The following is a 22,965-nucleotide window of genomic DNA, read 5'->3' as shown; positions in this document are numbered from 1 at the left end:
CTTCCCTTAATGTTCTAGCTAGCGCCATCGTCAGGTCAAATTTGCATCTGACCAATATTTTTGGTTTATAAACACAGACCTGCAAAACCTATAAGACGCCTCAGCTGTATTTTCTGTTTTGTGCAAACCAGCAAATGTTGGCATGTCAACAGACTGAACTGAGTGTATACCAGTAAAGCCTACCTGTTGAACATCTGCGTGTTTCCTTTAAACTCAAATCACACTGTGCGATTTCCTATGTTGTCTCGTCGTAACCACTCTGATTCAAAACGAGGAAGATAATGCAATTACTTTGCATTATGCAAAAACAGCGCAAACTCTCCACTGGTCGCGCCCGAGGAAAGCACCTGAATGGGACACGTTGGAATGATGAGTTGGGAAAGTTTACGAGCAGCACGTGAAGGCAGCATTAGTTTCGCTGGAGATCCAGCCCTTCCTCCCGTCTCTCTCTCTCTCTCTCTCTCTCTCTCTCTCTCTCCACCCCCTGTGTCGGACCGCCCGCGTGCACTGCAGCACTGAATTGGCTGCTGATTCACCAGCGTCACTCTATTTAAATTCACTCAGACCGTCGCTGTCGGCATCTTCTCCTGCCGTCCGAGAAGTTTTTGTGTTTTAGCCCGAACAACCACAAAAACCCCGCCGGATAAGGTGTAGTTTTACTCCCGCGGTGCTCATATTTTCTCCCTCACCATGTCTGCAGAGATGCGGCGCAGCAGCATGACTTCGGTAAGTGGGAGAAGAGAGAGGTTATGATTTTGTTAGCGTGTTTCTTCTTCTTCTTCTTCTTCCATTCCGCCCCGTCATTGTTTAACAAGCTCGAGCCTATCTGCTCTGCATACAAAGTGGCCGGACATTGTAAAAAAAACAAACTTGACGCATTGTTTTAGTAGAGCCGTAAACTGTGTGTGATCATTCACTACTGACTCAAACTATTGTTTTTTTTTTATGAAACAAGTCGCTTTTCGCAGGATTGGGGACAGCAGCTGTTTTGTCTTTTTTCTGTTTAAACTTCCTCTATCCCTCTGGGTATTGTCTTTTAGCACGTGCGGAGGCGGTTTCTCCTAAATCCTTGTTTGCTACATACTTTATTGAGGTGCTTTATCACACCACCTGCAGTACATTAACTAATCAGTCGGTGACTGTGGGAGTCATGTTCGCTCCTAGAAACCTTCTTTAATCTTCTCCTGTGCTGCTGGAATCGTGTGTTTTTACTGTTTCTCTATATTTAGAGAGCTGGGCTTAATCCTCGCTTATGTAATGTATCAGAAACATGTTAAAGATACCGTTGGCTGGCCGTTATTGTGACTACATCAGTGCTTAAACACGTTCAAATAAAATGAAGTTTGCTCAGGTGGGATAAATAATTACACCTTTAAAGACCAACATTTCCCCACAGCAAATTGTAGTTTTCCCAGCTTAAATTGCAGACAATGGGCCCATTTTAGTTGCATCTAAAATATCCTAATAATAGTTTGTTGTTGCAAGAATCAAAGGCAGCTGTATCCTATCCTCCTGGTGAAGTTGCCAAAGCTGATTTCAGACTGATCTGTGATGCCTTCTGTTGTTTTGTTTCCTCTCGGTCTCTTACTTGAGTATCTTTAAAAAAAAAGAAGAATATAAATGTTTTCAAGATGACAGCAGTTGTGGTTGTTTCTAATGTGAAGCTCCTCGTGCCTTTTTATGCCAGTTTTTTAAAAAGTGATTGTGTCTCCATCACCAGGTCCCGATCAAAAACATCGAGAGGGAGTTGATCTGCCCGATCTGCAAGGAGCTCTTCACCCACCCGCTGATCCTGCCCTGCCAGCACAGCGTCTGCCACAAGTGTATCAGGGAGCTGCTGATGCTGAACCACGAGGACTCTTTTGATGCCGGCTCAGAGTGCTCCCTGCCGGGCAGCCCCAGGTCCAGGGTGCCCTCCCCGTCCATGGAGAGGCTGGACCGGCTTGTGAGATCAGGTGGGTCTCGGGGTAAGGAGTCAAAGATGAGTTTTTCATTTCAGATTTGAATAAATGTGTTCTTTACAGGAAGGATTTCATTACGTAGAGATTAGTGCAGGGACGTGGATCTCATTACTCCCGAGGTTAAAAGGATGTTGAGGCTTTAGTGGGAGTGGCGTTCGTGCTGTGTTGTTGGGCAGACTGATTTATGTGAGCTGATGGAAGCTAATATTCATTTAACAGGACAAGCACAAGTATTGAATTGTATCTCAGGCCATTTGTGATTTCTTCCAAGTTAGACAATAAGAGCTTCTGCATCAGTCATGCCAACTTCCTGTTGCATTGTCTCCCTCCCTGTTTTTAGTTCTGCTGTCATCTCAGTGGTTCAACAGGTTTCAATGGCTGGTGCTCTTTATAGGAAAGAACAACATGTTTAAAAATGATCTCTCCAATAAGGAAAGATGTGATTACAAATAGAGACAGAGGGGAATATTTGATTACCTAACAAACACATAGGGTAGTAACACTAAAGAGCAAGTCTTTACCAATGCAGATTAAAGGTTAAGAGCAAATAAGATTATGGAAACTCTGAGCAAGACAAAAAAATGGGACAAGCATTATTGTCTGATATCTGGTTTTATAGTGTGGCACAGACGCTGCCCTCCTCCCTCTTGTCCTAGATAAACAAGAACAGACATACAAAAATGAATTGATAATTTTACCACTCAGCCGTAGCGTTTTCTGTCATCACCTCTTTCTCTAATCCTGTCTTCTCGTACATGCTTCATTAAAGAGACAGCAGGGGAACCTGACAAAGCTGCAGGTTTGGCTACCACGAGGAAAGACGTGTTGACAAGCCCTCTCAAGCCCTAATTGTCTCGACTGTCTGCCTCTAATGGCCCAGGGGCATACAATATCCCTTCCAATCATGCAATGGCTCATGCATTCATTTGAAAATAATTTAAGAACAGAGGTTTCACTCCACCTTTTATCGGATATACAGGCATATGTGTGCGGGTTGTGTACATGAGTGAACAAAGCACATCTGTAAGCTCCCTTTTAATATATTTTAAACTCTTAAAACCAAGCTGAGCTGGAGGGAAAGCTGTGGCTGGGGGAGGGAGTGGGGGGGTTGCAGGTAGCTGAATTAACTTGTCACAACATTTGTTTTTAAGTTCTCTGCTGAACACATGCACTGCTGCAGCCAAGCTTGAGCAGGTCAATGTCTAAGCCTTGAAAACAGCGAGGTGGGACACAAGGCGGCCTTTCCTCCCGAGAGCTCTGGGCGACGTGCCATTTCGATAAAGATGCCGTCTCATTTGTACTCTTGTCCACTCTTCTCCCTAATCTGTTATAATTCTAAGCAGGTTTTCAGTATGAAGTGTGTTCGTAGTGAGAAAAGAACAAAATTAAGTATACTCAAAAGCAAATGTGCACACTAGAAAGTAAAATATGTCTTTTGTGAAGTTGAGTTGTCAGTCGTATTCAAGCTGCAGCTTGAAGTCTCATGGTCAAGTATGTGTAACTTCTTATTGGTGTAAATGATTTCACTGAAATCTGTTTAATACAGACTAGCACCTAGTTTACACACTGGTTTGGGACCTATACAGGGATTTACTTGAATCAGAATGGTTGCCATCAAATATGTCGAATCAGTAGCCCATACTATTTAATATATACTATGTATAAACTAACGGAGTGACAGTTGGTGTAACCTGCCATCTACCTAAGAAGCCTCAGAGCCACACTGAGGTACAGAGCTAAAAAGATCCCCCAGAGGTAAACTACTTTTTTGGGAGTTATTCAGCCATTCATGGTTTAAAACCATGGAGAGCGGGCCCTCGAACACAGTCTGCCTCATTCAGACTCCCCCTTCAACCTGAAAGAGTTCATTCTTCACTGGCAGGACTGCATCTGTCGAAACAGGAAATATTCAAATCCTGCTTTTTGGGTAAACAAATCTTGTGCCGTGCTGAAAGCCAGTTTGTGCACAAGGATAAGTCTGTCATTTCTATACCCTGTCATACGTTTTTAATTTTTGTTTTTTATGATGCACTCAATTGAAGTCACTTTTTTAAACTTAATTTAATGTACAGTTCATTTATCAAAAAAAAAAACGTAAGTCCATTTAGACAACTTGAGGTTGTTATTGTGTTAAATGCATTTAATCAGCAGATTACCAAACACAAATACTGTTATGACTAGTTAGGAAACCTCAAAGTACTTTATGAGCACATTACCTCCCAAACAGAACAACCGCCTCTAACGCTGGGAGATCAGATCATTGGTAGCCATGGTGACGCAACCTGCCTGTAAGGAATGATTGAGGGATTAGGGAAAGGGAGAGAAAGAAAGGACTTAAGGCTATATTCATCAGTGCAGCCTGCTGTGCACGGCCAGAGGGAAGGCGGTCACTAAAACTTCATCTGCATTGTTTCTCAACTTCATCTTACTTTGTGTTGCCAGGCCTCAAAACGGAGCATGACGCATTTATGTTCAACAGCTAACTCTTGACCTGAAGTGCTCTTGAAGGAATAGTTTGACATGTTGGAAGATATGCTTATACAGTTTGAGGACAACATACCAGTGTATATGCTAAATATGACGCTCCAGCCTGGACAAGGTTAGCTTAGCATAAAGACTGAGCTGAAAGAGCTGAGCTAACTGTCTCCTGGGTCTAGCTTCATATTCAGCAAGTCGGCAAATTTCTTAAAATATCGAACTATTCCTTTTTAAACAATTGTCTGAGTACAGTAATATGGCTTTTTTTTTTTTTCCTACAACGGTAATCTATTCCTGAAAAGTTGGTAAATTCTGTTTTAAATTGCATGGATTTGTGCTCAAATCTAGACTCTAAATAAGTGAGCAGATCAAGAGTTAATTGTACTTTAACAACTGTTCACGTGTTGTATGTATATTTTAAACACTGTTTTGACTTCATTACCAGACTTTTCTTTCAGTTTACTTTTAAGTTCTCTTTGTTTCTCGAATGTCATGATGTTTAAAACGAACTGGTTTCTCACGTCACTTCACATTTTGCATTGTTTCTTTTTTTCTTGTTGGTCTCACCTCACTTCTCTGTTCATTGCTTGCAGCCACAGTGCGAAGGTCGTTTGGAAGTCGAGGTAGACGGGGGCTCCGTGTTTTGAGTAGCTGTAGTAGTGAGTACAGTTACTAGAAACCCTGTGAAACCCTAGTTTGGTTCTACCTTTTCTCCACTAGTCTACTTCAGCCCTGTCAACACGACCATACAACCTCCATACGACCACCGGTTGGGTATGACATCGATTTTTCAGGAGTCTCTTTAGTTGCTGCATTTGTTGTCAAGCGTGCAATGCATTATTTGTTAGACACTTAATGCCAGGTAGTAATAGTTCAAATAAAGAAAAAGTATCCTTTAAAAAAAAACGTCCACTGAGCTTTAAAAGGATCTGACATCCAGATCAACAAGGAATTTAAAAATGGTGGTAAAAGAGGCAAGTACCTTCTTTTCAAGCAATGTTGAGTCAGCATACAAAGTGGACTGACGTGGCGTAAAGTAGGCAAGATGAGAATCAGAGGGAGGTAGAGTCCTTGCTGGGAGTTTCGGCAAGTGACAAAAAGGAATTGAAGGGAGCCAAGACTAACATTAGTGAGAGGGGTGAGGATGTTTCCTAGGAGTTGAAGTGGGACAGGAATTTCTGCGTTTCTGTGCACTAACGTAGTCTTAATTTCGTAAAACATACAGTATCTGCAAGTAAAACTGCTTGATTGACATGCAGAATGGTTAGTCTGTTTTCTGAATTATACCCACGTACTGAAATGACCTACAATATGTTTGGGCTTGCTAAGATTCTTCCCACTATCTGTGTGCCTTTTAGGATACTGTTTATGCTTCACTTGACAATCATTAGTGTTTGAGAAACAGTTTATAAGATTGCAGACCTGTTTCAGCCTCCCTCTAATTGTTTTGGGGATGATGAATTGTGTGTCAGATTGCAAGCCAACTAAAACAAGCCTGAATACTAGTTTTGTTTGCCAGATTTAAGGCAGCTAATGCAACAATTTGACATGCTCAGTGGATGGTTTTTAAGACTTGTTTTTCTTTCAAGAAATAGCCTGTCTATACTAATCCCCTCCAAAGAATAGACAGTAATAGGAGCTACCTTAAAATAAAAGGGCAGCAAACAATGACGCTGTGGTCCTAGAATAACAATTTCATCTTTACAGATTAGTCTTAGAATCACTCTCGGGCAGCCACTGAATGTACAAAATGTCAATACATATGTTTGGATAGAAAAAGCATATTCAACAAGCCTAATTAAACAGGACCTCAGATTTATATTTACATTAGAAAATAAAGAGTGACTGTACCTGGATGCAACAAAATATTCCCTGACTGTTGACGAAGTAATGTGTGCAAATCTAAATTTGCAGACATGATTGCGTTTAAAGTATAAGCTTATGAAACATAAAAATGCTTCATTAGTCCAATCAACTGTGTCCGAAGATTTGTGCAGGGGAAAGAGACCTTTTGGCTCGGCAATGACTCGTCAGTTTCTACCTTCGACTCTGCGTCCCTGTGCAGAGCCATAAATCAACACACACTTTGCTGCAGGCCTCTCCTGTTTGCATCGTGTTTCCTCACAGCTGCTGTCCTGTCCACAGAACCAGTCAATGGGCACGACGCATGAATAAAGACATGCTGTACATTACATGCATGCATTCACAGTCCCCATTTTTTGGTTTAAGTATGAAGGCTTTCTGACAGACTTCTCCTTTCATCCAATGATTTCACATAACAAGGCCATGTCTCCTTCATCATCGTCAGACTAAGTTTTTCATCCTAAGTCACTCCACAACGTAAAGTTCACCTTTTGTCATATGCATTCAGATCTGAAGGGTAATCGATCCGTGTCAATCAAAGCTCGGTAGTTCAGTTTTTTTTTGTCGGATCACCGGCAGGTTTGGCCTCTCGGTAGCAAACTGTCCTAACTGCGCTCTCAGTCCTCCGTTCGGCTCTCATCACACGGCCACACCTCATGCACCTGGCTACACGTATCACATAGTTTATGTTTGCTGTTCTGCCACTGCTTTTCCCTAAGCTGCACCTTTTTTTTTTTTTTTTTTCTTGCAAACGTGTTATTTTGAAGTGGTGTTCTTGTATTTGGCTTACCGGAGGAGTGTTTGATTTAATTTTCAGGTCCTCGGAAACGAAGTGGAAATACTGGCTTGCATACTGAGATAAATCCAGCACTCCTCGCTTCCCCTGTCCCCCAGAAACGTGAAGCAATACTTTTTTTTTTTTTTTTTTCATTTATTTTGCCGTTTAGTGACTTCAGTTTGCTGGCTTTGCGTTTTGCATTCCCCAATGCTTGCTTCTGTGGTGTGACCTTGTGTAACAATTCCTATGTTTCCATCTCATGTTACTGTGTTGCTGCTTTGTTACTGATGCGGCAGCATCGGTAACAAGCACAGTGTGGTGAGAAACTCTTGAAAGCAGTGTTGCTTTCAGAGTTTTGTTGTCATGTGAAAATAAGTGTTCTGCATTGACCTGGACATGTGATATGAAAGTTCACAAACAGGACATTTTTATTTAAAAATTTCTGTTACATTGCTTGATTTTAAAAAATTGGTTTGTCATATTTTATTTTCTTAATCACTAATTTTAGGAAAATAGAATTATTTCTATTGTCCAGCTCATTGTGTGCACTTGCATACTCTTCACTCCTGTTGTAATGTTAATTGACTTGCAGTCTGAAATTGATCACTCATACAGTGTATTATCTAAAAGCTCCAAGGATGCCGTCTTCCCAATAATTATCCTGTATGTCTTCACTCTGTCCCAGTACTCTTGGAAAGTCTCTCTTCCTAGACTTATTTCCCTGCAATGACAACTAGCCAATGGATTGCCTGTCCTGTTTTGCTCCATACATCCATGCCCTTATGGAGTAGTGGTCATTGTGGAAATAAAGCTCAAAGGGAGACTCACTGAGGCCCTATTTGTGAAGGCTTATACGTGTTATCAAAGACATTTCTTTCCCTTAGGATCATACTTGGCAAGTCATGCAGATGATCTAATGCTGCTTTTGTGAATCTCAGCCCAGAGTGTGTTGAACACAAACGGTTGTTCACATTTTTCAAAGCCCCCATTTGACACTCGGATACTATGCCTTCAGTGTAATTTGAAGTCAAAGGACATTGTTGTTCACACGTCGAAATATGGCCTCAGACAAGATTTGAAACTGGGTGACCCAAAGCCATGAATTCACATTATGCACAATCTTTTCTCACTTGTCCATCTTCGCTCTCCTCCAGGCTCCATCTCGTCCCCGGGGTGGCGCCGAGGCTCTGTGACTCCCCGGGTCACCACCATCCCATGCCCGGGCTGCCAGCATGACATCGACCTCGGCGAGCGCGGCATCAGCATGTTGTTCCGTAACTTCACCCTGGAGAACATCGTCGAGCGCTACCGCCAGGCCGCCCGCGCAGCCATCGCCATCATGTGTAACATCTGTAAGCCTCCACAGCAGCAGGAGGCTACAAAGAGCTGCATGGACTGCAAGGCTAGCTTCTGTAACGAGTGCTTCAAGCTGCACCATCCCTGGGGCACGCCCAAAGCTCAGCATGAGTATGTTGGTCCCACCACAAATTTTAGGCCCAAGGCAAGTACCGTCCATTACTGCCATGTGAAGGCTCCATTTGTCTTTTCTTTCTCTTTTTCTCTGTGTATCTGTTATGTCCTAAAGATGCCCAAACATGGTTTTAACTTGCTTGGACTATGACTATCTCTCAGGAGCCAACTTATCACATGAGTCCAAAGTAAACTTTTACATGTATAGATTTATCTTACGGTTTAGAAACATTCACAAAGATTTTCAGCTGAATTCTTCTCAATCGGAATATTTGGAAAGTTGTATTCATTATGTATTAGATTGTTCTTCCCCTATGAGTACTGAACTGATTGGAAATCCAAAGCAATCTGAATCATTGATCTTAGAATACTTTAAGTATTTGAAGCCTTGTTGGAAACTTGAGCTATGGGCTTTGTCAATATATTGCATTGCTCTGTCCAGTCCCTTTTTATTAATCAAACGGCTAAATGCGGTCTATGATAAGCTCAAATGGGGATTTCGGCAGTAAAAAAGTGCTGATTTAATTTCTATTTTAAGACGCTTCAGGAAATGGCTGACCGAGAGCTGTCTAGATGGTTATAAAGTTTCGGCCATGTTCCTGTTTCACTTCAGCTAGTTTGTGATCACTATAGAAGTAAAGACTATGTACATACATATTTAATCTGAAATTCTAACACATTATTCTGTTACATATCTCAGGTGCTCATGTGCCCAGAGCACGAAATGGAGAAGGTTAACATGTATTGTGAGGTCTGCAGACGACCCGTGTGTCACCTCTGCAAGCTGGGAGGATCCCACGCCAACCACAAAGTCACCTCCATGAGCAGTGCCTATAAGATCCTCAAGGTACCACATTCAGACACTTTAACTCTCTGAGAAAGACTCTGCTACTTGTGGTTGTTAATTCAATATGCTGGAACTTGTTTTGTTGCTCTGTAATGAGTCATTTGGAGTGTAGCGCAATACTGTCTTATGACGGAAAGGATAAAACTGATCTTGAACACAATGCCTCTTTCAAAGGCTTTTAGTGGAGTGGTGGCCAAGCAAAGCCGCCCTACAACTTGGAATTATTAGTTCTTATCCAGAAACTGCCAAGAACCCCCATTTTCTGATGATATTCAGAACAGATGGATTTTTGTTGCGATGACTGCCCACTGACTGATCCCTGAATCGCTCATCTCCCGCTGTAATATGAATGTCTGACCCGTACCTGTGCTGGCACCGGATCTTAGATATCGGTCTCTTCTTTTGGAAACTGAAACCCAGGCTGGCTAACTGGGTTAAAACTAATTGGTCTCGCGTGTGGTCGTCAGATTTGTGCAACTCGGTAGACAGAATTTCAATCAGTTTAAGTGTTTGGTTCAGCTTGTGGCGACAAAACTGCCAGGAGCAGAGTGGTTCAGCAAGTCGAGGCAGGATCTGTGTCGACACAGACGAGCAGATTGAATTTCACCGGACATTATTGGTGCTTAATATTTAATGACGCCATTTGTTCCCCATGATTTTGTGTGCATTGTCGCTACACATTGTTGGAAGATGTATCTGATGTCCTGGAATCCCACGTCAGCAGAAAGTAGTGTGGGTTACATTAACTTTTAACAACAATGCACACTCGTAGTCACATCATTGTGAAGGTTGTTTGACACACAGCTCCGAATTAAACAAGCTCTCGCATACATGGTCATACGGGACACGCTGCACATGACCAGAGCAGCTGCAGCTGCAGCTGTGAATATGATATAAGATGAGAGGAAAATGCTGTGACCCATGTCAGAGTTTGGGAATGTGAGCACAAAGTGTAAATCCCACCCTGTTCCTTTTAAAATTAAGTTGTTTTATTATTTGTCATCTCAGCGCCTTGGCAGTTTGTCTGTGCTTCAGAGTTTCGCGACCTTATGAAACTTACTTTGTATGCTGCTGCTCTCTTATTGTAACAGGAGAAGCTGGCCAAGAGTATCCATTACCTCATCAGCAAAGAGGACCAAGTCAGGACTCAGATTACTGATCTTGAGCTGCTCGTCAATCAGACCGAGGTGAGAGAGCTGACTCGTGCTGCTAGAAGTCCTCTTTTTTTTTTTTTCTTCTTCTTCTTTCTTCCCACTCACAAAATCACATCTCTTATACCTATATCAAATCTAGTTCGTTGGTGGTTCTAGAAAGCAGAATGAACATACACCTGTTGTCTCTTCTTACACAATACAAGTGTATTGTATTATGCAAATGTTTATATGCCTTTCACAAAACAAGTTTGTTGAGGAACTATTGTACATGTTCTGTGTACGAATCAGGAAGGTCACTGAACAAACAGAATGCAAACCACACAAACAAGGAAGGGAAGGATTTGCCTACTAGTTTCCCTCTTGCATGTCCTTCCCTTTTTTCTTTGATGCTGGTCCTAAATGGGTAGTGTTCAATGCACCTACGCTTCTGTTTTGTAAGGAGTATGGTTGGGATGCTCTCTTGATTTAAAACTTCTTTTAATTCTTCTCTTTATGTACTTAAGTTGTGTAATGTGAACTTTTAAGGTTATGCTTCCTTAAATATTACCAAAGAATGGGCATCTTAAACTCGTACCTGTGTTTATAACCACCTTCTGTCAAAGTAGTTTTAATTCAATGAAACAACCATGATGTTTAATATAGTAATACCTTTTTAACTCTACTGCCACTGTTCCCTCCATACTTTTTGTATTGGTTGGAAAACGAGGTGAATGATAACATAGTTATGACTGACTAAATACTCTTCAAGTGCATGTATGTGGGAGGGAAATTTGATTTGCTTTGTAAAAGTTGATAGCAAAATTATCATCTTCTCAAAGGAAAATGGACAGCTGGCAGAGCGTCAAGCCAATGAGCACTTTGAGCGTCTGTTCGAGACTCTGCAGGAGAGGAAGTCAGAGATGCTGAAGTCGATCGAACAGTCTAGAAACCGACGCATGGACCAACTCAAGACTCAGGTATGAAATACCTGGACTGGGTTTCATTTCTATTGTGGATCTTCTGCATGCTTCCTCTACTAATCACATTCTTAACTGGAGAAAAATAATTCATGCTTTCATCAAATGCATAACAAGTATCCTTCTTCCTTGAAAGGTCTAATTAGAGATGAAACCGAGGCTTTGTTTTTCTGAGGATGCTATTTATTTTAATAACAATGTTAAAATCCATGACTTTTTGTAAAAATTTCCCAGATGGAGGAGTACCAGGGCATGCTGGAGAACAGTGGTCTAGTGGGCTACGCTCAGGAGGTGCTGAAAGAGACGGATCAGTCCTGCTTTGTACAGACTGCAAAGCAGCTACACATCAGGTAGAGCTGGGTGATAATGAAATCTTTTTTCTTATTTTTACAACCTTTCAACTGAAGTGAATGATGAAGAGTGCAATGGTAATTTGCTTATGCATTTCAGAAGATATTGACATGTTTTTAATTTTAAAAAGTGATAAACCCATAACCGTTTATTTCCCCAGATTAAGTTTGATAGTTGCTTATCCAGTCATGTTATGTAGAGAAAGGAGCCAAACACAATCGCAACTAAATGACTAAAATCACTTCACGTCTAAATTCTACATACACTTGAGTAGGCATCTCTGGTACTGTGTTAATGATAAATGTATATCAACCTGCTTAAGTTCATGTGATCGAGGTTATTCATTATTGTCAGACTTGTATCATACCAGGATATATGTAGATTAATTGTACTATTTCTGTAAAACATCACTTCAAAGTAATTGTTCGTTGTGATTGGAATCAAAGTAGAAATAAGTAAATAACTAACATTACCTATAAAAGTACATTTGAAAACTGACTGCGCACTTGAGCACCACTCTAGTGTCTTAAAGTCTTCCTCCTTCAAGCCAATAACAGGAAGCTGAACCAGGCTTGTTGGGATGGTTATTCATAGCTTGCACCACTTTAAACTGTCAAATTAATAATTAAGCAGCTTCGTAATGATTAGTGGATATAATTTGCTCCAAATAACGGAAGCTAAACTTGATTATTTAACAAACTCCACAACACCACTTATTTTGTGTCTTGTACACCTCAACTATCATTAGTAATACCTTCCAGTTTCCCAGTGGATTTCACTCGTGGGATTTGGTCCGTTGATGTTAGTGTTGAGAGCATCACTCGGATTATGTGTTTGGGTGACTGGAGGGTCAGAAACGCATGACGCCACGTGCAGAGGTTACCAAACTCAAGGGCAGTAAAGGAAATACTTATGGTGGAGGGTCGTCAGCGCTGTGTTTTCTGCTCTAAGCTGACTAATTGATCTCCATTAGCAGCTTTGGATAATTGGGAAACCGTTTCACTCTTCAAGAGCATGATACTGTGGCCTTTTCTTCCTGTCGACAAGGACCTTATTTTTTTTAATCTTTTCTCAGTTATGAAAGCTAATGTAATGTAGACACAACTACCTGAATGAAGTCTGAGTACAAGATTGATTTTAAATGTGTCTACCTTGTGTGTGTTTAGGATTCAGAAGGCCACAGAGTCTCTGAGGACCTTCCATCCTGCATCTGACCCCTGCTTTGATGAGTTTGTGCTGGACACATCCAAAGAAGAAACTCTGCTCAAAGAGATGTGCTTTGGTGGAGGTACAATTTTTTTATTTTTTTTATTTATTTATTTTTTATTTTTTTATTTCAATTACATGGTGTGAGCAAAGGCCTCCTAATTAAGTTTCCCCTGATATAATATTGACGGTGCGATGTGGAACTAGCAAAATACTGAATGAAAGTCCTGTCCCAATTTGATTCATGGAGTGTTTTCAGGCAGTTTTGTGACTCCTGTTTTGTTCTCATTCAGTACACTGGTCCACTGTAGTGTCTCACACATGATGTCTCACAGAAACCTTTTGTTAAAGGACAATCTGCAACGAGAGTTTGACCATAAGTGGCTGGAAAGTGATCATTGGTTCATGTCACGAAAATATGGGAACCATCTCTGCTTCTATTCAGCTGTGAAAATGATTCTTGTTCATGTGTCTTCTAGATCACAGCAACTTGCGACTTTAAAAAGTTAGTTTAACTAAATAAGCTTGTCCTTTTTTTTTAAAAAAAAAAAAAGGTCAGAATAAGGTGATTGGCATCCATGTGTGCTGTGCTAAGAGGTCAAAGGTCATCTGTAGGATCAATAGGTACAACTCTGAATGCACTCGTAGTGGGTTTTACTGCTCTGTAAAGCTTGTTTCCGGTCCGCTGATTTACAGAAGCTTGCTGATCCGGTGGAAGTTTCCCAGGGTTAGGCTACTTTCATTGAACTGACGCTACTTCCTTTTCTAAAAGTGTATTATAGGGATTATTGCACTCTATTTTAGGCATAAGGTGTTATGAGACAGAAATAAACGAGTAATGTACGCTCAGCCAACAGGAATATGCAGATAATATTGCAGCACAGCACTCGACTGTCAAATCACAGGTGAAATAATTTCTCCAATACAAAGTAAAGAGCTGTACCGTCTCACAACTTTTTGAGAAACGCTTCGTCTGAGATTCAACAGAAATAGTCCATACTCTAAGAGCTGTAAAGGACTGAACAGCTTGGTAGGTAAAGAAATGGTATCATGCGTAACAGGAAATGATCAATAACGGTTTCCAAGAGCAAAGATCAAATGTCAGCAGATAATTGAGCAGGTTGCAAAAAAAAGTCTGAACAAGGAAGTGTAAATCACAGAGGTCACGGAAAGATCAGTCATTGAACATGTCGGTGCCTGACGAGGTGAGTCTTTGACACGAATCATAAAGCAGCTGGACTGATGTGCATGTTGCATTTGGTCAAAACATTGATAATCACTGTCGGATTAAGCCGTTTGTTGTCATGGTTAAATCCTATTCACATGCTAAACTAAAACTGGAGAATTATACATGTTATTACACTACCATTTTGCACCCTCAAACTGAACATTATTCACATTAACATGAGCACATTATGGTGTTCATGTTGGATCCACCCGAGTCGCAGTTCTTACTCAATTGCATAATGTTAGGATCGGAGATTGAGACGTACTCGTTATGACTGAGTGATGGTTTCTGGCTGTGTGTGGCCGAGGCGTGTTTCCTGTCTAACCTGACAGCATTAGTCGTGTCAGTGACGGGGGGGAGAGCAGTATTGAATATCATTGCTGCAGATGGTGACGGTTAGTTGTGACGGTTCTTTCAGTGTTATGTAGCCAGAGGCCGTTGACTGGTGTTTAGGGGCATCCTGAAGAAAGAGCCCTGTGTAAACGATAAAATGGTCCGTCTCAATACAAAGTAAACGGCTTAGATTTGAGTGACAGTTGTGCTTCTCGACAATAGGATTCACAAACATGTTAGAATTATTGAGAGATTAAACGTTACTGACAATGACGACTAAGCTGAGGTCTCTTTGGCGTTGAGCCATTTTCCCTCAAGTGGACGCAGCCAAACAACTGTTGGTTGTCTCTGTGACTGTTGGCGAGTTTGTGGCTGTGGGCTTTTGTTGCTACTCTGGAGGGCAGCCCTGTTATTTTGTTTAAAATCAGTGATGTGAGATTTATGTCTGAGGCTACTGTTGATTCTGTCTAGACTCACGGACAAAGTGGACTCATTAAAAGAAAAAGTTGGATAATCATGAAACCAATTATAGTTGAGTTCGTTTGATGAAGGAAATGCTTTAAAACATAGCGTTCTCAAAAACATTGGCTACTTTTCAAATGGATAAAATGTTGCAAGCCCACACCTAAAGTGAAGAGAAGGAATTCTACATTAGTCTGTGAACATCCTTCTGGACAACTTCAGTTGTTGAAGCAGCAACTATTTATGGGACAAAATAAAAGTAGGCTATAATAAAGAAAGACGGTTAATTGGTGACATTGCACAAAATATAGCAACTAATTGCATCACCAGACTTTACACTGCAAAGATGACAAGACAAGATTGGGCAACCATTTTCTGTGATGTAATGTTTACCTTTTTTTTGTTTTATATTTTCAATAATATTTTAAACAGATTTGCGAACAATCTAATATGCAACTCCACACAAACTTTTAACCTGGAAAAATATGAAATCTTCATTGCTGTGTTGGGGTCATCTTCAGTATTTAAGTGCACACCAAACACGCTTACTGTGTAATGGTTCAGACTGGATATAAATCTACTTGTCCTAATCCACAAATTATATTTTAGTTGCGTTGTCTATTCTGACGTTTTCTTTTTGGCCAAACATTACCCAATAGCTTCATTCAGTCCTCCTTTTAGGCTTGTTCAGCCGTTTGCCTCTTTAGACTTTCTATAATCCCAACACTGGAGAGTGTACCCTAAATGAATCGCTGCTGCTGCTGCATGCAGCAGTTGGGTGGCGCTCACATTGTTGTTTGTCTTTAATCCAAGTATCCTGTGGGAGTTAGTGATGCTCTTAGTCAGAGCTCAGAGTGCAAAAGAAGCTGTATGGGCATGAATACACTGCAGTAATTTAATTGAAGTCTTGGCAGACGATGCAGCAGTGAAACAACACTATTGCATCTCTGGATATATATATATATATATATATATATATATATATATATATATATCTCTCTCCTTTTTGACAGGAAAATAAAAACGCATCAATGTTTATGGAAAACCTGAGTCTCAACTGACTGCAAAAACATTGCTATTATGTTTAGTCAATGATTAGCATATAGCGTCCTCGTAACGGTCGTAGAAAAATGCAACTTAAAATGCTATTGTCAAGTTTTGAATATGATTGGCAGCCGTCTTGTTGGTGTGCAAAGCTGTGTGTTGGATTTTTCTCAATGCCTATAGCTTGTCCCGTGTTTTCTAGTCATATCTTCTCCTCTCGGATAATGGCGTGTTTGTGCTCTCCCGATGTTAAACCAGCTGCAGATTTTGACCCCATGCTCTGCTTCTTGAGAGGCCGTGAAAGACAGTGTTGTCAAGTGTAAATGACCCGTCTGTGGTCCATTTCAAACGAGCGTTTTCCCAAAATGTCAGGCTGAAAACATTGCTTCTCTCAACTATTTCCACTTTGAGTCAAAGTTTTAATTTAATAAATATCCTTTTCAAATGTGTGACAAATTGAGAGTCCAGTCCTCTCACATTTGTTGAGAGACGGTGGAATTAAAATGAACACAAGGAAAATACTTCCCTGCTGTGTAATTTGGCCTGGCCGCTGTCTGTCTGGCAGCAGCCTTTACTGTATGTGATCATCAATAGTGCTTTGTTTTTTCTTTCTCTAAGTCACTGAATATTTTGACTGCTGCCTGCCCGTTTTTAGTTTTTTTTTTCGCCTGTTGGTCCATCTGTTGGAAACGGGTGGAAACATAATATCTTATTGGTCATTGTTAGCGGCTGGTTAGTTTCTAATAAAGAATCCTTTATTGTGTGATTTACACTGACGCGGTAACTCATTACTTCTTTGCTTACTAATTATCTAACATAGGTATCATCCTGTTGTTACAAGTGCCAATAATTAAAGTATTGAGTATCTAACAGGACGGGTTCCAACTTCCTCATGGTGACCAGATGATGAATAAGAAAATGGAGAAATCAAGACTATTTTCATCCATTTTCCAGACAAAATGTTAAAAGGCAGCTTCAAACTCAAAAGGGTTTAATCAAGGCAACTGAAACGGGTCATTTCTTTTTTTTTTCTTTTTCTTTATAGAGATCTATCAAATAATGCAGGATAAAAGAATGTGTCTTCACATACATTAATTTCATTGGGCTGTAAGAGGATACAAGCTCAAAGAGTTGAGCCTGGGAGAAAAAAAGACTTTGGAGACTGAGGATTAGCCAACTGACTTTGGAGGCACAGAAAGCTCTGAGTTAGCGGTGAAACTGGTCAGCGAGGGGAATCTGTCTGTGGGGGGAAAGCGCTTTAGAAAAGAGACTGGGAATGTCAAAAGATGAAGGGGGGGGGGGGGGAAGAGATGTAATACAAAAGAGATGAGGAGGGAAATTCTCACAGGGAGACTGACTTAGTTTTGAAAAATGACTGGGAGAAAATACAGTGACCTACATGGTCAGTAATGTAATTCTGTTCCTGGAGAAAATGTAATGGATTTGTTGACTTAAATTAGAGGATGGATAGGAAGTGGGTTGTAAAGCTTAGGCTGATGAAGACTGTAAAGTTTGATGCTTCACGGGGAATCTTTGCAACCACCAAGAGGAGAGAAAAAAGACAAATGGGATGGGGGACTGGGAAAGACCAAAGGGGTCAGAAGTGTCCATGGTGAAGAGATGAAAGAAGGGAAATTGAAAGTGAGAGAGGAAGAGAGGTGCTGCAGTCGGTGGTGGGGGTTTTACAAAGTGGATTTCCTGGCAGTGAGTCTATTTGAAAACCTCTTAACAGGCTCCATTATGTAAGACGGTCTTGTCCTTTGTGCAGAGTGGATAGTCCTGATCCTGACAAATCTAATCTTTGCCACACTTGCACTGCGGCATTTGCTTAAAACTAAGATATTGAGCTGAAGCACTATACTAAGCATGATTAAGGCATGGGAGCTTTTACTGGAATTTCCTTCTGTATAAGTAGAACATTACATTTCTGCATACGATCTGTCACATCTTGCTAATCGACGGAACAAATTTCTCAGCATTAACCTCCTTTTGTTGGTGGTATTTCACACACAATATTTTAGAATGTACTATGTCATGAGAGGATGACCCATGTAGACAGTCTTGCTGCCATCTCTGGTTTACATTTTACTAACTTGTTATTTTGTTTTTCTTTTCTTACTCCTCTCCAGTTCCAGACCCTCCCCTGATTGACCTGTCCAATAGCAGAGTCTATAACGAGGCCTTGATCTGCTGGAAGCTGCCTGACGACCACCTACCTACAGATCACCACATGCTTGAATACCGCAGGTTGGTGCACACATGCAAAGAAATAAGAGTGTGTTTAGCTCGTCTGTGGATCTACACAATCCTACGAAAACTACTTGATATTTACAGTAAACTTGTTTTTCCTCCAGACTTGGGGGCCCGAGCAAGTCCCCGTCCCAGGAGGACAGTGAGGACAGTGGGGCCTGGAGGGCTACAGACAGGGTGTACGGTCCTAGCACTGTGGTGTGTGACCTGGACCCTGACAGCCTGTATTCCTTCAGGGTCCAAAGCTGCAGGAACTCCATGTTCAGCCCCCACAGCCCAGAGGTCACCTTCCACACACCACCTGCACCTAGTAAGCCTAAGGGGTCAGGTTTTCCAGAAAATAATGTCTGTTGTGTAATGGCGTTTGCCCCCCATGATGGGCGGGTGTGTACGTACTCTTGGTCTTTCATTTGTGTCTTGAGATGTACCTGAAGGGAATAGAAGAAGAAGGGTTGAGGCAATGTGAAGATGTCTGTTCTTGAAGACCAGGTGTCAAGGATTTAAAAAAATAATGGCATAACCCTAAACTGCATTTGTTTTTCTTGGCTTCAACAGCACAGATGGAATTCATCACATGTTTTTGATTTCAATTTGAGGATGATTTTTAGATGGCAAATCCGTCCGTTTTTAAAATGTACAATTCTCATGCAGCATTCACAGTGGAGGTAATGAAGCACAATGGTGTTTTATTTTATCACCATGGTAATGGCTTTTGTGTTTTCGTTGGCTGAAACCTTTTTTGTGTGGGTGTGTAGTGCGTTGTACAGCGCAACAGCTTGAGAAAGAGACCTGTAGTTGCATCTGTTGCAAGCATTATAGGCTTGCCTGAGGGGCGCATGGTGGAATTCATTAAATGCAATCATCCCCAACCATCTGCTGAGCTTTAATTCAAATCATTTCCTCAACAAGGGACGGTGTAACTTTGCTTTATATTACGCTGGGCAATCATTTCATTGTCCTCCCTTTGCAAATACCACAGTATGAATAATCAGTGCAAGCTTTCCAGAGGTGTTTTCTGTGGTATTGGCACTTGGTTTTGACCTTGGTTTTGACACACTTCAGACTCTACAGTTTCCCCTCCCATAACAGAAGGTTGCATCAAAATGATTCTGTTCCACACATGACACGTTACTTCCTTATCTAATATGATATGGCTGTGCTTTGATGTGTGTCCTGCACAAGCCTTGTCATCTGTGTTGGTATTGGAGCTTCCACATTCCTGTGCTCTCTGGTTCGTGTAAGACGGAGTGGATGGCTTCACTGTGCGTCAGTAATGAGGTGAAATTTCAGGCTAGGGTGACAGGCAGAGGACAAAACAAACAATGACACACACACACCACTACTCATGACAAAGCATTTTTTATTTTTTTTGCCATACCCCTTTTTAATATCACAAGGACTTAACAAAATGTAAGCACTTAGATCTTTGCTTGTTAGCATATTGGTCATGATTAATTTGGTGAGCAGGATATCTTTCAGTCCCTCAAAGCCCAGCATGTTGAACAGCTAACATGGGAATTGTGTAAAAAGAACTTTGCTGCTGAACTCACAGATTTCAAGGTCTGGTTGAGGTTGGGGGAGAGAGAGAGAGACGCAGTTTGTCCCATGTGCTGCCAAGTCATCATTAACTCACTATAAAAAATAAATCCATACTATTAATATCAAGGACTACTTCTTAACTGGATGCCAAATTATAATATTGCTGTTTTGGGACTAACTTCATGCTTAATTACGTTTGCCCCCATTATTCATTTATTAAATGAATTAAATCAAATTTAAGTTACAGTAGCAAGCAGATGTAACAGGTTATGTTGCATATTAAAAAAAGAAAACCCCAAAGACGAGACCTTAATCATTGGATAATACAAGGTTATACACCCGTTGGCATATATGTCTCTGACATGGCACTTTAAGATAGCTGTCGGTATGAGTGCATCCCAACTAACTTCACATACAGCTGCGGCATTGTTGTCTGATCAAGCCGGGTTTTACTATTATTACTATTATCATCATGGCCTAGTTCTTAGAAGGACCCCAGACGCATGCAAATGAGCTGGTTCCTCGGATTGCAGTGGATGGTTGAGTGAACAGGCATAATCATGTCAGCCTATATGTATCCTGGATTGTTGTAATCGTGCCCTTTGGCCCATAAACTATTTATAGAATGCAGTTAATTGAACCCAGATGATTAATATAAATGGAAGCTGCACATGAGAAATGAGGACTGGGTTTAATGGCTGTTCTTCATGGTGTGAATAGGATGGCAAGTAGGGCTTTGCTCTTTAACAATGTGCTATATCGCCCTCATGTGGCAGCTCTTGTCACCTACACAGCTCTAAACCAGTTTATTCCCCAACAGAGAGTAAACCACTGCCTTTTGCACAAAGGATTTTTCTTGACAACTTAATTATATTATATTATAATTATATCATATTTTTTCCTGATTTCTCCTCCCTCGTCAACCTATTCCCCCGCCTTCCTTTTCCTGTGTTTTGTCCACATTTCTGCCTCATTGCCTTCTTTTCCATTTGTCCATCCTCTGGCTCATTCACTCCTTACCTCTTCACATACAGCTTTTGGTTTCCTGTTCAGCGACAAGTGTGGCTTCAGTACGGATCGCCTCATCCTAAACAAGCGACGGGACACTGTGGAGAGCGTCGCAAGCATGGCCTTCCTCCTTGCAGCAGAACGTGTGCAGACGGGCAGCTACATTGGCCTAGACTACATAATTGGGGACACAGGCATCTCTCAGGGAAGGTATGCCAAAAACAGACAACACAGAGACTTTGTATAAATACGTTGTATCCAGCAGTATAGTTGAATTGCAACATTATAAGTTACTGTTGCGAAGGGAGTCCTTTTAAGATGTTGTCTAAAGGACAGAGCTGCATTAGCCAATTAGAGGTGAATTTAGGCAAAAAGGAAAAAACTCAGGCAGTGTAGCACACAAGGTGGGAGCACTCTGGCATCTTTGCTCATTAGATTGTCATGCTGTCTGGATATAAAATATTCAAGAGACAAGAAGCAGAGATGAAACCTTGTATTTGATCACACGGTAGTGGGATTATTAGACTGCCATCTCCTAACCGTCTTTATCAGCCTCACCCAGATTTTTGCACCAGAGGTGTCGGGGGACAAATTTAAACATGAGTGTTCACGGGTTATCACAATGTGCTGTCCTGCTGTGTCATGCATGTGATTGCTCTGTTTGTTTTGCAGACACTATTGGGCCTTCAAGGTGGAGCCATACTCCTACATGGTTAAAGTTGGAGTGGCCTCCGACTCAAAGCTGCTTGAATGGTTTCACAACCCCAGAGACACTAGCAGCCCAAGGTAAGAGCGAGCAAGCACATGAGGTCTACGTGCACAGCACACTGCTATCCTCTACGATTTGCCCTTTAGCAATTGACGTGGTGAAACTGGAAAAAAATTGTACAAATTCTGTTTATCTTCACCTTTGCCTATCTGACTGCAGCACACCGACGGAAACAATTGCAGCGCAGAGATATGTGTGTTTGAGTCATACCTAATCCAGTGATGTAAGAGAACCAGTATAATCTCGTAAAGAGCTTAGTCTCACACAAAGCCTGCCTTTCTCACTGGATCAGCGCATGTAAAGAAACATATTTATTTACGCAAATACATTTGAATTCTATGGTAATTACATAATACATGCAAAGTCATAAAAACTGGGCAGCATTCAACTAGTCATGAGGTTGAGAATTTTATATTTTTTTTATTATAAAGGATTAGGTTTGTATAAAAAAATGTTTGTACTTATGTAAAAAAAAACAACATAAGATTAACGTGACCCTCAAAATTGATTTATTGACAGAAAATGAATCTGTAACAATTTCCATAATCAAGTATTTGCCAAAAATTCACTGGTTCAAATGCCATTTATCAATCTTTCAATCCTTTCCGTGTCCGGGTGAGGTTTCCCGTGTAGAGTCAAACGTTTGAAGATATCAGTTTGTTCTGTATGTGGAGGTTGGTATGAACTGTAACCACCTTATCGTCGTCTTCCTTTCACCAGGTATGACCATGATAGTGGGCATGACAGCGGCAGTGAAGACACATGCTATGAGCTCTCCCAGCCCTTCACCCTCCTCACCCTGGGGATGGGCAAACTCTTCATCCCCAAGACGGCTTCATCCTCTACTGCAAACGCAACGTCTGGTGACCCTGGCAACCGCGTGCTCCCTTTGCCACAGCGCTTGGGTGTGTGCTTAGATTACGATGCGTGCCGGGTGTTTTTTTACGACGCCGACACCATGAGGTGCCTTTATGAGAGGCAGGTGGATTGTTCTGGAACAATGTATCCCGCTTTCGGGCTCATGGGCAGCGGCAAGGTCCAACTGGAAGAGTTCACCACCGCTAAGAGACTGACCTTCTGAAGAGGGATGGAGCATGCGGATGCTTTGGGAGCTGCGTCTTTGGCATGTTCTGGGAAGAGGAGATTTTAATGACAGGGTCATGGAGTACAATCCAAATAGTAGTTTTTTTTTAGGGTCAGATGAAGCAGAGTTAAACAGGGCCTTCTGTCCTAAATGTGAAAATGGGATCTCTACCAGAGACTGACCT

General features: G+C 41.3%; 1 protein-coding gene across 1 annotated transcript in view; it reads left to right on the top strand.

Annotated features, from left to right (window-relative positions):
- trim36 (tripartite motif containing 36) overlaps window positions 1-22,778 on the top strand; it is a gene marked incomplete at both ends in the record, with an annotated part of 25,675 nt that extends 2,897 nt beyond the window's left edge. The window contains 12 exons of the mRNA XM_079222389.1: window positions 1,721-1,955; window positions 8,235-8,581; window positions 9,251-9,397; window positions 10,489-10,584; window positions 11,370-11,507; window positions 11,742-11,857; window positions 13,025-13,146; window positions 18,261-18,378; window positions 18,486-18,691; window positions 20,955-21,138; window positions 21,601-21,714; window positions 22,418-22,778. Of these exons, the coding sequence (XP_079078515.1) occupies window positions 1,721-1,955; window positions 8,235-8,581; window positions 9,251-9,397; window positions 10,489-10,584; window positions 11,370-11,507; window positions 11,742-11,857; window positions 13,025-13,146; window positions 18,261-18,378; window positions 18,486-18,691; window positions 20,955-21,138; window positions 21,601-21,714; window positions 22,418-22,778 (2,184 nt within the window). The remainder of the gene's footprint in view (window positions 1-1,720; window positions 1,956-8,234; window positions 8,582-9,250; window positions 9,398-10,488; window positions 10,585-11,369; window positions 11,508-11,741; window positions 11,858-13,024; window positions 13,147-18,260; window positions 18,379-18,485; window positions 18,692-20,954; window positions 21,139-21,600; window positions 21,715-22,417) is intronic.
- Between the last annotated feature and the right edge of the window lie 187 nt (window positions 22,779-22,965).

This window comes from Taurulus bubalis (assembly GCF_910589615.1).
Source record: "Taurulus bubalis genome assembly, chromosome: 8".
Classification (NCBI taxonomy): Eukaryota; Metazoa; Chordata; class Actinopteri; order Perciformes; family Cottidae; genus Taurulus; species Taurulus bubalis.
This window is presented reverse-complemented; position numbering and strand designations above follow the sequence as displayed.